Below are 16,395 nucleotides of genomic sequence, written 5' to 3'. Positions count from 1 at the left end.
GGCCCCGCTGCCTGCAGCAATCGGGAGCTGCAGACCAGCCCCGCTGCCTGCAGTGGTGGGGAGCTCCCTGGGCCCTACTGCCCACAGCGGCTGGGAGCTGCAGATGGGTCCCGCTGCCTGTGGCGGCTGGGAGCTGCGGGGCACTCCTGTCATCCTCTGTGGCTGGGAGCTCGGGCCCCACAGTTCCCAGCCACCGGGGGTTGGGGGGACCCTACAGCTCCCAGGCGCCAGGGGCTCAAGTCACAGAGGTCTCTGGAAGTCATGGGTTCTGTGACTTCCATGACTAAGTCATAGCCCCAGTCATAAATCAATTCATATTAGGTAATATCTCACAAATACAAACTACCATCTAGTGGCCTTGGTCCCTTCACAGGAGCTAGGGATTCAGATTCAAACACCCAGGCCCATTTCTTTTCCCTTTCCCCCCTTGGGCACGCCCCTGTATTCACTAGCCTCCCAGATCTAGTCCCGACATGTACATTGCGGCTTGAGCCTCCCATGGTGCGAAGGATGGGGCAGGCCTGGATTAAGGCCTAGGTTCTACAGGCCCACGTTTAGACCCTCGCGCTCTTGGAATCACATGATCACAACAGAATCTGAGATTTCATTAAGAAGAACAGTCAGTTTCTAGCCCTTCTGATTGGGAAATTTGAAACCAGGACCTGAGGGTAACTGAGTAACTATGCCACATTTACATTAGCCATTAGAAACTGCCACACATAGAGAGACATGTGATTTGTGAAATTATTTAATCACTTAAATAGTAACAACAAAGGTTAGACTGGTGGCACAGCAAAAGAATAGGGTTCCAAGGGAAGTCGATAGCTCATGTCTCTAACACCCCATGGCCAAGATCCCAGGACAAGCAAAGACCAAAGGAGGAGGAAAGGAGGAGAGGAACCACAGTGCACAGACTCAGCTATCTTGAGCGCAAGTCCATGCAAACTACCAGGATGCAAAAGGAACTATTTTCACACCTCAGGCCACACCAAAGGGCAAGCTGTGAAATGAGTTCCGGGGCACATGAAATACCTCAGTGGTGCTCTGATTGGTGTGAGGCATTGGTTGCTCTGGGTTACAACAACGGAGGTTGCAATGTGCAGTGGTTTGGTTTGCTGGGTTATACTGGATTAGCAGTGTCTTTAGAAGGCTACCAGAGTGGCCCACAAGTGTTTCCAGGAGCCCACGAGGCCCCTGGATCACTTTCCGTCATCGTCGTTAGTGAACAACTTGTAGTTGAAGAAGTCCATCGATTCCTGAGCGAGCTTGGAGAGGTGGATCACGCCTGTGATCATCAGGGCGATGAGCAGCAGCGGCAGCAGCAGGCTCCACACCATCGCCAGGATGTTGTAGCATTTGGCTTTGGAGCTGAAGCGGCGAGCGGCCTCGATGTCACCAGCCACTTTCTGATCCCGGGCCTGCAACAGCCAAGCCAGGAAGGGTGCAGCGAGTTAGTGACATGGCAGAGGAGGCAAAGGACAAGGCAATGCCCTGAGAGCAATACAATCGAACTACAAGCATCAGAACAGGCTGAAACCACCCACTGCAGCTCTCAGTGGCTGTCTGTCACTCACCTCACTTCCATCTGCCCCTTGCTCTGGAGCTGATTGTTCTCTCCCCGCTCCATTCTCTCTGAACTTCTCTGTCAGCCTAATCCAGTGAGTCTAAGCAAATAGCTGGCACCTTCTGCTGGCTCCCTCACCGGGCATGTCACAGCAAAGCAGACTCACACACTTACCAACTGGTAACTTACCCCCTCCATTACCATACACGTCATCTCTGAATTTGGCCCACTAAGTCTCAGCTGGTGTAACTCAACATGACGAGGGGCCAGGAGAGAGGTCTGTAGCTAGAAAAATCACAGGCCACTGCAAGAATGTGTGAATTAAAGTAGTTCTCATCCCGCTTTAATTTACATCTTCCTCCAGCTCCTTGATGTTTAATTAAACCACTTTCAGTTCTCTTACGCATCAGTAAGCGATTTACAGCACCTCTGACCTTAGCCCACTGTCTGCCTCTTTGTGTCTCAGCTTTATCTCCGTCACACACTCACTCACACGCTCCTTTGCTGTTGGCATCTCTTAGCAAATCAAATCCAAGGAGGAGCAGTGGCTCTGACACTATATGAATGATCCTCAGCAGAGACATCTGGGAACAGAACAGTTACTCTAAACCTCTCCTTCCCCCAGTTCTCTAGGAAGTGCCTCTTGCTGACTTCATTAAATCCATTCCCAGCAGTTTAGGATATACCCGTCGTCCCCCATTCCTGAACAGAGCAGATTCCCAGCTGCAAGGTGTGGGATATGGAGGAGTCCCTCCACATAGATCATGGTCCCCGGGCATCCTCTGGAGTAGAGAAGTCAGTCCCCAGAACCTCATCCATATACAGATGGCACTAACTGTGGGATAACAGGAAAGTGTGATTGCCAGGACAGCTCGCAGCCTCATTGATGTGTGGCAATCTAGCCGGAGATATTATTTAGATGATACACATCAGCCTCAACCAGCATGAGGACATGGTGCTTAAGGATGCTGTACCAGCACAGGGTGCTCAATTAATTCCTGATGCTCTTTACACAAACACTGCAGTCAGCTATCCTGCCCCATCACTGCCCTTTCAGACCCAGCCACTGAATCAGGAGGCTCAGGCAGTCTATCTTGGAAATGCCAGAGTAGTTGTCACGGATAGTTGTATTTTTCACAGTATTTTTCCTTTTGAAAGGTAGAATTCCAGCTAATGGGCAGCACTGGGCTAATTTCCTCTGTTAGGACAGTGCTAACAAGTTGAGATTTAAGGCTGAGGCAAACTGAAGCCAACTGCCCATAACAACTTTCTACCGGCTCACAGTAGTGCGAGTAGGGTGGTACCCTCTGGTACGCAGTAACGGCAGGAGATTTTTTAGTGGGTAGGGGGTACTGGAAAGAATTGGGGCTAGTCCCCTCCCCCTCCAGAGCAGGAAGGGTCATGACATTCTTCCAGAATCTCCTAGATTTTTCACATCACTTCCCGATTTTAGGGTATATTACAACTCAGAGAACAGAGAGAGATCCCAGAATCGCTAGGTAACCTGGGTGAAGTTTATAATACCTACCAGAATCCCTGGGAAATCCTAGCATCTCTAGGTCAACTGGTGCATATCATTCTTACTAGAGACCCCCAGGAAGGAATCTCCATATAAAACTAGATGCACTGAGATGTACACTTCCTGTACACCTCCTAATTCTGGAATCTCCAAGTGACTGGGAGACATGGACACAAAGGGGTCCATTTCTGCACTAGAGTCAGCCTCTATGGGCTTGTGTAGAAGAGGCAGAGGAGAGCTGGGCTGTCTTACCTTGACGGAGTAGGCAAGAGCCACTAAGCCAAAACAACAGAAGTTCATGTAGATGGTGTTGAAGATGGACCAGATCAGGTGGTCCCGGGGCACTACGGAGGGTCCAATGGTGATGACGGTGGGACAAGTGTCCTGCTTCCGGGACGTCATGGGCAGGTAGTCCTCGCGAGGGTAAGATGTGTCCATGGTCCTGGAAGGTGAAATCCTCAGCTCTCCTGTGGTAGCAGCCTGTAAGGGGAGCCAGTGCAGGGCAGGTCCTTTTTATAGTCTCTGCCTGAGGCACAGCTCCATCTCCTTCTATATATAAAACAGGGAAATTACAGCCCTCGCCTGGCTGTGGTTATCAGAAATGTTTGGTCAAAGCTGAGAGCAACATACTTGGGTTTGTAAGCCTGTCCTCCCCTGATTGTGTATGGAGCGCTTTTTATAGCCTCATGGGCTGAGGCCTCTCTGTCAGCCTTTTCCAGAGAGCTAGGCAGCTTGAGGCACTGATTCAGGAACCCAGCTTCGAAAGGACATGCTGCAGATCCTGAGCACTGCAAAGGGCCATGGACCATACAGAACTGTGCATGGCAGTTCTGTGTTATAACCCATCGGGAGCAGAGAGGGAAGCTGTTGGCACAGCGAGGTACATGTACAGGGCAATACAAGTGGACTGAAAAAGCTCTTTCTTCTCAAGCACTAAAAGATCAATATCTTCCCAAAGGGGATTGCATTTCCCCTGCCGCCTCTATATGTTTTTCTGGGTTTTGCATTACCCTTTGCTAAATATTCTAAAATGTACGATTCCCACCCATCTATAGCCCAAGGTGATGCCCCCACATCAGGAACTTCACAAATGTATCATCCACGAAAGGTAAAGCACTTTGAAATGGAGAGCTGCTGCCAAGGCTAGGAAGGGGCTGAAATAGGGCCCTAACAGAGCTAGCTTTGCAAACCCTGGGGCTAGACCCTCAAAAGTATTTAGGCACCAAAGTCAATGGGAGTCAAGTGCCTAAATACCTTTGAGAATTTGGGCCCTGTGCCTACCCTAGAATAAATGCCCTGTAGAAGTGTTCTCCAAGGCAGCGGCAAGGACTGTTTGAGCAAGGGGCTATTGCTCATGGCATGGGACTGAAGTACTTATATTCAAGGAGGAGATGTAAAGCCAGCATCTGCCCTCAGTTACATTGATGTAAAAGAGTAACATCTGCCCCATAGGGTCCATTCCAGGCTGGCAGATATCCAGGTCAAGTTTTCTTCTTCCAGAGTCCAGAGCAGGTTTTTTTCCCTCTCCTGAAACCCCAGGGCTCAACCCTAGCAGTGGCTGGAGCAGCTCTGATCATAAGATCAACCAGACTTCAGTAAGAGTAAAGACAAACCAGCAGCAAGTGTAATATTTCTAATGTCTCTATGCTCAGAAGTTCTGGCTATTTAAATGCAAACCCCAGCAATTTACAGGAATATGTTGGTGTTGTCTTTTCAGGTTTGACATGGACCATCAGACAGCTGTCACACTAAGGGATTCTAGTCTTTACCAAAACAGGTTGGCTACAGGTACATACAACTCTCACAACCAAGAGATTGCTGCCTTTCGAAGTCGCTTGCCCAGAATAAAGACTAACTGGATATTGCAGTTCAGTGGATGGGTTGCTTAGGACTCAGGCACCCTCCATGTATCAATGGAAGAGTGAATGCAGGTGAGAGACAGGAGGTCAGAGCTTAGATACTAGAGACAAGCACCTTATCAATTCTACAGATTAGATGGATGGCAGTGATTCTAGTACTAGCCCTGATACAGCACAATAGGGAGAGCTGTAGTGTTAGAGGGCACCATCCATATGACCAAGGCTCCTACAGTCACACACCTGGAAAAGGAAAGAGCTGCTCACATTAAATCCAGTCGTACTGGTAATATTGCAGGATACTTCCCTTTCTACCACCATAGCCTTCTGCCAGGGTCTTGGCTATGGTGCCCCTCAAGATCTGTAACAGTAACCACTGCAGTTCAGAGGGTAGCAGTTCACAGGGTTCAGGAGGTGCCTAGCACACATTGGGGTACAGTAAAATAAATAATAATTGTAATGGCTATAATGGCTGAGCTTCCCCTCCTGTGTAAAGTGAATTGACTATGGCCTTTCAGAATCCAGACAGTCCTAAGAAAGCTCATATGAAGGTCTGGGTATTGTTTTATTCCCACACCAGCTCCAGATTGCTTTCCTTCCTCCACTCCCCATAAACACACACACACACATAGAAAATCAACCTTTTAACTCCTACAATGAGTTGCACCATGCAAGAGATATAAAAGGCAGTGTGAAAAGGTTCTATAAATACATTAGGAGCAAGGGAAAGATGAAGGAAAGTGTAGGTCCCCTACTTAGCCAGGAAGGAGAACTAATAAAAGACGACATCAAGGAGTCTGAAGAGTTGAATGATTATTTTGCTTCAGTCTTCACTGAAAAGGTTAATTGTAACCAGGTACTTAACACAATTCATATTAACAACAAGGAGAAAGGAACGCAAGCCAAAATAGGAAAGAACAATTAAAGAATATTTATAAGAGTTAGATGTATTAAAGTTGGCAGGGTATTCATCATTGGGTACTTAAGGAACTAGCAGACACAATCTCAGAATCATTACCAATGATCTTTGGTGAGAAATCATGGAGAACGGGCGAGGTCCCAGATGATTGGAGAAGGACAAACATAGTATCACTCTTTAAAAATGGGAACAAACAGGACCTGTGGAATTATAGACCAGATACTGAAACAAATTATTAAAAATCACTTTGTAAGCACCTAGGGGATAATAGGGTTATTAGGAATAGGCAACATGTATTTGTCAAAAACAAATAATGCCAAACCAACCTAATTTCCTTCTTTGACAGGGTTACTGGCCTAGTGAATAGGGGAAAGCAGTACACATGATCTATATTGATTTTAGTAAGGGGTTTTTACACAGTTTCACATGACATTCTCATAAGTGAACTAGTGAAATATGGTCTAGTAATATGAAATTACTATAAGTTTGGTTGAAAGAATATACTGAAAGAGGAGCTATCAATGGTTTGCTGTCAAACTTGGAGGAGATATCAAGTGGGGTTCCACAGGGGACTGCCCTAGGTTTGGTAATATTCAATTCTTGCATTAATGACTTGACTCATGGAGTGAAGAGCATACTTATAAAATGTGTGGATGACACCAAGCTGGGAAGGGTTGCAAGCATTTTGGAGGACAGGATTAGAATTCAAAAGGACCTTGACAAATTGGAAAAAAGGATTGAAATCACTATGATGAAATTCAATAAAGATAAGTGCAAAGTATTGTACCTAGGCAGGAAAAATCAAATGTATAAATACAAAATGGGGAATAACTAGCTAGGCAGTAATATCGCCAGGGGTGGCTCTAGCTTTTTTGCCACCCCAAGCATGGCAGGCAGCCTGCCTGCGGGAGGTCTGCTGGTCCCGCAGCTTTGGCGTACTTGCCGCCGAATTGCCGCTGAATCCGTGGGACCGGTGGACCTCCCACAGGCAAGCCACCGAAGGCAGCCTGACTGCCACCCTCACAGGGACTGGCAGGGTGCCTGCCGCAGCTTGCCACCCCAGGCACACTCTTGGAGCACTGGTGCCTGGAGCTGCTGCTGAATACTGCAGAAGAGAATCTGGAGGTTATAGTGGATCACAACTTGAATATGAGCCAACAATGTGATGCAGTTGTGAAAAAGGCAAATATTAACTGGGGTGTATTAACTGGAGTGTCATATGTGAGACATGGGAGGCAATTGTCCTGCTCTACCCAGCACTGGTGCGCCTCTGCTGGAGTTCTGTGTCTAGTTCTGGGTGCTACACTCTAAGAAAGATGTGGACTAATTGGAGACAGGCCAGGAGAGCAACAAAAATGATGGAAAGTTTAGAAAACCTGGTCCTGGCCTATGAGGAAAAGGTATTTAAAAACCTGTGTATGTTTAGTCTTGTGAAAAGAAGACTGAGGGGGGACCTGAAAAGTCTTAAAATATGTTAAGGGCTGTTATAAAGAGGGTGGAGATCCATTGTTCTCGATGTCCACTGAAGGTAGAACAAGAAGTAATGGGCTCAATCTGCAGCAAGGAAGATGTAGGTTAGATATTAGGAAAAGCTTTCTAACTATCAGGGTAGTTAAACTCTGCAATAGGCTTCCAGAGGAGGTTACATAATCCTCATAATTTCAGGTTTTTAAGAACAGGCTGGACAAACACCTGTCAGGGATGGTCTAGGTTTAATTGGTCCTGACTCAATGCAGGGGGCTGGACTTGATGACTCCTTGAGCTCCCTTCCTGTCCTACATTTCTATCTCAAAAGTCAAACAATTGGAACAAGTTACAGTTAGTCAGGCTGGCAACACACTGTACCCTAAACCAGAGACTACCCTGGAAAAATGGGACGCAGGGAAAGATTGGATGAGAGATGCACAATGCAAAGGTCCCGTTTCTCAAAGTAACCTACTTCCTTTCCTTACGTTATGTCTCCACCAAGTGGCCTACAGAAAGATTCATTCCTCATTTAGGGCAATTCCCTTCCTACAGATAACAGGAAGATTTTGGTTTTGAAGTGGACTTGCTGGAGGGAGGCAGGCCGGGGACAGAGGCACCATTTCTATTGCCAAGGATGAGCAGAGAAGAGAATTTCCCCTCTGACATTGCCAGGTCTTTAGGGAAAGATGCCCATCCCCAGGTATACCTGGGGCAGTGGGATCTCCTCTTGGAAAGGCTGAAGATGGGATGAGTCATTTACAAGGCTCCTTGGTACCAAAAAGGATGTGGGTGAAAAGCCAACAAGCTAGGTACAGAGCCTGCAGCTTTTACTTAGCAAAGTTTCTGCAGGCAGAGGTGTTCCCACCCAGGGGCGGCTCTACAAATTTGGCCGCCCCAAGCAGTCATGCCCGGGAGGCGCCCCCGAGCCGCGGGAGCAGCGGACCTCCCGCGGGCATGACTGCGGAGGGTCCGCTGGTCGCGCGGCTCGGCTGGACCTCCCGCAGCTGCGGACGGTTTGCAGGTCCGGTTGAGCTGCCGCAGGCATGCCTGCGGGAGGTCCAGCCGAGCCGCGGGACCAGCGAACCGTCCGCAGTCACGCCTGCGGGAGGTCCACTGGAGCCGCCGGCCGAGCGCCCCCTCCGCAGTCATGCCTGCGGCAGGTCCGCTGCTCCCGCGGCTCCGGTGGACCTCCCGCAGGCATCACTGCGGCAGGTCCGCCGGCCCAGCCTGCCGCCCCCCCGGGAAAGGGCCGCCCCAGGCGGGTGCTTGCCCCGCTGGGCTCTGGAGCCGGCCCTGTTCCCACCACAGAGTCTAACAAACTGCTGAACAACTCTGTACCAGGCTCTGACTCATCCTCCAAGGAGAACAGAAGCAAGTGAGCCCACCACCATTCTCCAACTTGCTGTTATCAGAATTGAAGACGATCGACACGTAGCTCTAACTCTGTTCCTGCCAGTGATTTCCCTACACCCCCCCCAGGGGGGGTGTACACCCCCCCTGAATTTTCCCAACACCCCCCCTAGTTTTGTGAGCTAGTTACATACCAATTTAGTGACTGTTTGGAAATCTGAATTTAAACAAACATTAATACACACTTTAAAAGCTTATATAGTGTATGATAAAATATGTGTATCTGAAAAAGTATAATAGATTTGAAAAGTATGAACATAGACTAGCTTCCTTGCTTCCTTATACAGCTGTTTTTTTATGATGTCAGTGCATTCATTTCGGTGATGTTGGCCAACCTAATAATTTCAAATGCTGATTTGTAAGCAAAGTCTAAGGCTATGGCTACACTTGCACTTCAAGCGCTAAGTGTAGTCAAAGCACCAGCGCTGGGAGAGAGCTCCGTACTCCACCTCCCTGTGGGGAATAACAAGCGCTGGGGCTTTGACCACACTGGCGCTGCAAATTTGCAAGTGTAGCCATGGCCTAAATGAGCTCTCCCTGACAGCTAGTGATGAGCTGGGGGCTAAGGCTTCAGGGCCAGATTATATTTACATTCACACCTAATCTACCTAGGTATCCAGCAAACAGAGCTGTGTTGTCCAAGTGATAGATTTTGGCTGGGGTTGGGTTACAAACCACTTGAATGTGGGGGGAAGGTGGGATGAAATGTTGTTCTTATTGTATGAGTAAAGGGCAGTAGAACTGTGCTTAGCTTGTGATGATTTGAAGGCATCAAGAGAGAGGGTGGGGACCTGTCCCTCTCCACTGTTTAAAGACAGAGCTGATTAGGCTCCAATAGATAGTCTTTTGTTCTGTTAAGTGACCACTGCAGTTGAAATCACTGACAATCAGGTCTAAGTGCTTAGTCCTGTTGTGGGGACAGTGTTCCTGTGGGTACAGTGTTTTTGTGTAAGAGACAGCCCAGACTGCACTAGCAGCGAGGTTCCCGCACTGAGAGCTCAGCTGAAATCACTGAGAGCTGGTGGAACCTCAAGAGACCAACTCACAGAGGTCACAGTGGTAGGTGACAGCAGAAGGTGACTGTGCAGGGCCATTGGCAACAGAGCGGTGGAGTGAACGGTGGCACAACGAACAGCCGTGGCCAGAGCAAACTGTGCCTTTTTGTCCCCCACCTGGAAGTGTACTCACGTGAAAGCACCTCTGAACTCTGAGTCTCCACTGACTAAGGACAACACCAGTGAGTGGAGGGAAAAGTGAGGGGCATGTTAAATAAACATTTGTTTGTTGGACTATATTTTAGTCACTTTGCTCCAGAATGCTGAATTTGTGACTGGGAATGGAAACTTATATATATATGTTTCCCAGTAGGCCAAGATTTTTAAAATGCAGTATTTTCCAAGGTTGTTATCTCACATTGTTGCTATCTTGGGAGGTCATTATGTTGGGGAGTTTCTGTACTAAACATTTTTATTATAATTAATTTTTACATAAGAATGGTCATACTGGGTCAGACCCATGGTCCATCTAGCCCAGTACCCTGTCTTACAACAGTGGTCAAGGCCAGGTGCTTCAGAGGGAATGAATAGAACAGGGAATCATCAAGTGATCCATCCCCTGTTGCCCATTCCCAGCCTCTGGCAAACAGGCTAGGGACACTCAGAGCATGGCGTTGCATCCCTCTCATCCTGGCTAATAGCCACAGATGGACCTGTTCTCCAGGAATTTATCTAGTTCTTTTTAAAATCCTGTTATAGTTTTGGTCTTCACAGCATCCCCTGGCAAAGAGTTCCCTGGGTTGACTTTATATTGTGTGAAGAAATAATTCCTTTTGTTTTTTTAAAATCTGCTGCCTATTAATTTCATTGGGTGACTGCTATTCTTGTGTTATGTGAAGAATTAAATAAAATTTCCTTATTCACTTTCTTCGCACCAGTCAAGATTTTGTAGACCTCTATCATATCCCCATTAGTCATCTCTTTTCTAAGCTGAAAATTCCCAGTCACTTTAATCTCTCCTCCTGTTTCATACCCCTCATCATTTTAGTTGCCCATCTCTGTACCTTTTCCAATTCCAATATATATATTTTTAGGATGAGTGACCAGATCTACACACACTATTCAAGGTGTGCACATACCATGGATTTATATAGAGGCAATATGATATTTTCTGTCTTATTATCTATCCCTTTCTTAATGATTCCCAACATTGTTTGCTTTTGTGACTGTTGCTGCACATGGAGTGGATGTTTTCAGAGAACTATCCACAATGACGCCAAGATCTCTTCCTTGAGTGTTAACAGCTAATTCAGATGCCATCATTTTGTATGTATAGTTGAGATTGCTTTCCAATGTGCATTACTTTGCATTTATCAACACTGAATTTAATTTGCCATTTTGTTGCCCAGTCACCCAGTTGTGTGAGATCCCTTTGTAGCTCTTCGCAGTCTGCCTGGGACTTAATTATCTTGAATAGTTTTGTATCATCTGCAAATTTTGCCACCTCACTGTTTACCCATTTTTCCAGATGAATATGTTGAATAGGACTGGTCCCAGTACTGACCCCTCAAGGATACCACTATTTATCTCTCTCCATTCTGAAAACTCATAATTTATTCCTACCCTTTGTTTCCCATCTTTTAACCAGTTACTGATCCATGAGAGGATCTTCCCTCTTACCCCATGATGGCTTACTTTTCAAAAGTCAATTTAAATTAAATACATTTTTTTTAAATTATATATTTTTTTTAGAAATCTAGATCTGTTATGTGTTTTGGTGTAACTTGCATTTTCCTTATGTTAAATTTGCATTATCCTAACAAAACATTTACTTTGTTCACTTTCTTCACATCAGTCAAGATTTTATAGACCTTTAGCATACCCCCCCCTTAGTCATCTCTTTTCTAAGCTGAATATTCCCAGTCATTTTAATTTCATCCTATTTCATACCCCTAATCATTTTAGTTGCCCATCTCTGTACTTTGTGCATTTCCAGTATGTCTTTTTTGGGATGGAGTAACCAGATCTGCACACAGTATTCATGGTGTACATGTGCCATGGATTTATATAGAGGCAATATGATATTTTCTGTCTTATTATCTATCACTTTCTTTAAAAAGCAAAGGTTTCAGAGTAGCAGCCATGTTAGTCTGTACTGCAAAAAGAACATAAGCTTTCGTGGGCTACATCCGATGAAGTGGACTGTAACCCACGAAAGCTTATGCTCAAATAAATTTGTTAGTCTCTAAGGTGCCACAAGTGCTCCTGTTCTTTTTAAAAAAGCAAACAGAATGTTGGGAATCACTGACTGCCGCTGCACGCTGAGTGGATGTTTTCAGAGAACTATCCACAATGACTGCAAGATCTTTCTTGAGTGTTAACAGCTAATTCAGACTCCTTCATTTTGTATGTATAGTTGAGATTGTTTTCCAATGTACATTACTTTGCATTTATCAACATTAAATTTCATCTGCCATTTTTGTTGCCCAGTCACCCAGTTTCATGAGATCCCTTTGTAATTCTTCGCAGTCTGCCTGGGACTTACCTATCTTGAATAGTTTTGTATCATCTGCAAATTTTGCCACCTCACTGTTTACCCATTTTTCCAGATCATTTATGAATATGTTGAACAGCACTGGTCCCAGTACCGACCCCTCAGGGATACCACTATTTATCTCTCTCCATTATGAAAACTGATAATTTATTCCAACCCTTTGTTTCCCATCTTTTAACCAGTTACTGATCCATGAGAGGATCTTCCCTCTTACCCCATGATGGCTTACTTTTCAAAAGTCAATTTAAATTAAATACATTTTTTTTAAATTATATATTTTTTTTAGAAATCTAGATCTGTTATGTGTTTTGGTGTAACTTGCATTTTCCTTATGTTAAATTTGCATTATCCTAACAAAACATTTACTTTATTCATATCTTTTTTATATATCTCATTGGTCCTGACACCCCCCCTGTAAATTCGAACACCCCCCCTAATTTCAATTCCTGGGGAAACCACTGGTTCCTGCAGCCCCTGGTGCTGTTTAAACATCAGGACTCAGGCTCCAAAAAGCCCTAATATTGGCTTAAAAATCATGAGGTTTTTTTTTTAAAATAATACATTTGTATTTGTTTTTGAGCCTTTAGGACAGGATGGGCAAACTACAGCCCATAGGCCCAGGGGCAGCTCTAGCAATCTGGCCGCCCCAAGCAGGGCGGCATGCCGCAGGGGGGGCGCTGCCGGGCGCCAGTCCTGCGGCGCCCGGAGACGTGCCTGCGGAGGGTCCCCCGGATCCGCCTGCCGCCCTGCCGGGAAAATGCCGCCCCACGCGCACGCTTGGTGCGCTGGGGTCTAGAGCCGTCCCATGATGGGCCACATCCAGCCTGTGGGACTGTCCTCCGCAGCCCTTGAGCTCCCAGCCGGGGAGGCTAGCCCCTGGCCCCTCTCCTGCTGGCCCCCCTCCCCCGCAGCCTCAGCTCGCTGTGCTTCCAGCGCAGGAGGGGGCTGCACGGCGGGGGCAGGGGAGCTGAGCAGGGAGGGAGGCTCATCTGCAGCCTCAGGAGAGCAGATGGGCAGGGCCAGGGCCGGCTTTAGCTAGTGCTAGGCCCGATTCGGGGGGCATGTGCTCTCCGGGCTGCGCGCGCTCCGGCGGTGGTAGCGGGGCTGCGGAGTTGCGGGGCTCCGGTGGAAGGAGCGGGGCTCCGGCGTTGCGGGGCTCCGGCCGGGGTAGCGGGGCCGCGGGACTTGCTGCGCTCCGCCGGGGGAGCGCGATCGCGGGGTTGCGGGACTCCGGCAGGGAGAGCGGGGCTGCGGGGTTGCGGGGCTCCGGCCGGGGTAGCAGAGCCCCGGGACTTCCTGCGCTCGGCCTGGGGAGCTGGACCGCGGGGTTGCAGGGATCTGGCCGGGGAAGCGGAGCCACGGCAGTTGCCGCGCTGGGCCCGGAGGAGCGCGACTGCGGGGTTGCTGGGCTCCCGCCGGGAGAGCGGGGATGCGGGGCTCCCGCCGGGAGAGCGGGGATGCGGGGCTCCTGCCGGGAGAGAGGGGCCACGGAACTTGCCGCCCTCGGCCGGGGGAGCGGGACCGCGGGGTTGCAAGGCTCTGGCCGAGGTGGCGGGACTGCGGGGTTGCGGAGCTCCGACCGGGAGAGCGGGGCTGCGTGGTTGCGGGGCTCCGCCCGGGTGGCGGGGCCGCGGTGTTGCAGGGCTCCGGCCGGGGTGCGGGATTGCGGGGATCCGGCCGGTGTAGCGGGGCCGCCGGGACTTCCCGCCCTTGGGCCTGGGGAGCGGGACCGCGGGGTTGAGGGGCTCAGGTTGCGGGAGCGGGGCCAAAAGGCAAACGCTGACATTAACACTGTTTCAGTCTGTGTGTTACTTGACATGGTGTATTCAGTGGCACCAGAGAAGGGAAGGGCTCTGCATAGACAGAAATTTGCCTGGGCATCAGTAGAAAATGTTTAATAAAATTTGCTTTAAAAATTAAACCTGGCGCTTTGTCATCTTGTGTCATTTTTATTTCTTAGCTTTCAGCTATGGAAGTGAACCCTAAAACTTTCATCCTGACTGTTTGCTACCTGACATTGTCTCTCTCTAGTCGCCTTCATAACCATCATTGACTTTTTTCCATTTTAATTTTATCCCATAGTATCCGAGACAGTGAGAAAAATAGCAACTAAAGGTACATGACTGTCTGTCTAGCTCTATAGAGACTGACAGATCTACATGCATCTGTCTCACACACAGAGCTGTGATGGATCCCGTGGTGCGGGTGGCGGGAGCGCAGCCGGAGGACTCAGGAGCAGCACCCGGTGGCCGCGCAGCCAACTGGAGAGAAGCGGCGCTTGGAAGGGGAACCCGCCCCGGTCTCTCCGGCTGCGCGGCTGCCCCTGCTCCCCCTGAGCCCTCCACCCATGTTCGCAGGGCCGCGTTCCGAGAGGGGCTTGGGGGGGGGCGGGGGTTGGAAGGGGGTGGGGTCCCGGGGGTCTGTCAGGACCCGGGGTGGATGGGAGTGGGGCAGTCAGGGAGCAGGGGGGGTGGATAGGGGGTGGGATCCCAGGAGGTCTGTCGGGGGTGGGTGGGGGTGTGCATGGGGGAGGGGCAGTCATGGGGGTGAATAGGGGGTAGGGTCCAAGGGGGGCAGTTTGGGAAGGGGGTCCCAGGAGGGGGTGGTCAGGGGACAAGAAGTGGGGGGGGTTGGAGGTTCTGGGGGGGGGGCTGTCAGGGGGCAGGAAGTGGGAGGGACGAACAGGGTTGGGGGGGCACAGCCTTCCCTGCCTGGCCCTCCATACAGTGTTGGAACCCCCATGTGGCCCTCAGGCCAAAACGTTTGCCCACCCCTGGGCGAGGATAGTCTCAAGTCCCAGTTTTGTGATCTGCTCTGCAATCGAGGGGGTTAGAAACTCACTTTTTTTTTTTTAAATGAGAGTTGAGAGTTCCATGCAGTCACGTGGGTTTTAAGAAAAATACCAGATGTAACCTCCCTTCTCCTCACCATAAGTGAGGCTGTGAAACTTACCGGGGCCTGGAGTCCCAGAAGCCGTTGCTGCCCGGTTGCCAGGCAACCCTCCCTGAGGCAGAGAGGCCAGAGAGATGGAACTAAAGCCGCTGCCCAGATGTCCCGGAAAAGGGGAGCTCTGGTTGGGTTTTGACCCCAAATGCCTGAGAAGAGGAGGCAGTCACTCCTCCTGGGGTGTCAGTTGGAAGGGAAGAGGAGGGAGCATCCAGCTCCCTTCACGGAGTGACTGGTTTGAGAATTTTCCCACTCCTCAGTTGGGAAATTCCGTTGAGTTAGAGTCCCAGTGGGCCTATCACACCACTGCAAAGGGAGTGACTGCCTGCCGGACAGTTCGGCTGCCTCAGCCCACAGCCAGATCGCTGGCAGTTACTTAAGCCAGGAGGAAAAGCAGAAAGCTTATAGCTAAGATTGTTGCCCCAGTGTGAGGCCTGGTCGGGGCGGCTGCAGGCACCAGCACGCCAAGCACGTGCTTGGGGCGGCAAGTCACTGGGCGTGCCTGCGGATGGTCTGCTGAAGGCAGCCTGCCTGCTATGCTTGGGGCGGGAAAATGCCTAGAGCCACCCCTGGGCCTGGTCTACACTACAGAGTTAAGCCAACATAAACCACCTTGCGTCAACCTAACTATGGAAGTGTTGACACTTAAATTTCGCTCCCGTCAACATAACTGCCCGGCTACACTGACTTACTAATTCCATCTCCACGAGCAGCATAGCGTCAAGGTCGATGTAGTTAGGTGGATGCAGTGTCAGTGAAGACACTGTGTTGCTTATGTCGCCTGTTACTGGCTTTCAGGAGCCTTCCCACAATGCCCCACTGGGGAAGTATAATTTATACAAGCGCTCCTGATGATGCCACACAGCACTGACACAAGGGGCTAAGTGTAGGCACACACAAGCGATGTAATCACTGCAGCTAGGGTTACGATATTTCAAGTTCCCAAATGACACTGCCAGGGGGAGGGGGAACTAGAGGGGCGGGGGTACTATGCCACCCTTACTTCTGTGCTGCTGCTGGTGGCAGTGCCGTGTGTTAGTATTGTTCAAGTAGGTATTAGACCTATAAGGATGTGTTTAGTGGTTAGACTTTATAAAATGCTTATGAGCTGCTGCATGCACTAATCTCCATATACTATATTGTAAGGTAGTATTTGAGCAGTTGT

The 16,395-nt window shown here is 49.1% G+C and overlaps 1 protein-coding gene across 4 annotated transcripts; it reads right to left on the bottom strand.

The window, feature by feature from the left end:
• Positions 1–761: 761 nt before the first annotated feature.
• Positions 762–16,031, bottom strand: LOC123368217 (interferon-induced transmembrane protein 5-like). Of its 4 annotated transcripts, none has more exons than XM_045012810.1 (3): positions 15,923–16,031; positions 3,336–3,563; positions 762–1,418 (listed from the first exon to the last, which is right to left on the bottom strand). In XM_045012810.1, exons 1-3 carry the CDS (start codon positions 15,944–15,946, stop codon positions 1,200–1,202), a joined length of 471 nt encoding a protein of 156 aa, XP_044868745.1. In that variant the 5' UTR covers positions 15,947–16,031; the 3' UTR covers positions 762–1,199. The 4 variants fall into 4 exon arrangements, with proteins under 4 accessions (XP_044868745.1, XP_044868747.1, XP_044868746.1 ...); XM_045012812.1 differs by lacking the exon at positions 15,923–16,031 and adding an exon at positions 15,237–15,611 and having other exon boundaries at positions 3,336–3,632; XM_045012811.1 differs by lacking the exon at positions 15,923–16,031 and adding an exon at positions 15,237–15,587.
• Positions 16,032–16,395: the final 364 nt, after the last annotated feature.

Source organism: Mauremys mutica, chromosome 4 (assembly GCF_020497125.1).
Source record: "Mauremys mutica isolate MM-2020 ecotype Southern chromosome 4, ASM2049712v1, whole genome shotgun sequence".
Lineage (NCBI taxonomy): Eukaryota > Metazoa > Chordata > Testudines > Geoemydidae > Mauremys > Mauremys mutica.
This window is presented reverse-complemented; position numbering and strand designations above follow the sequence as displayed.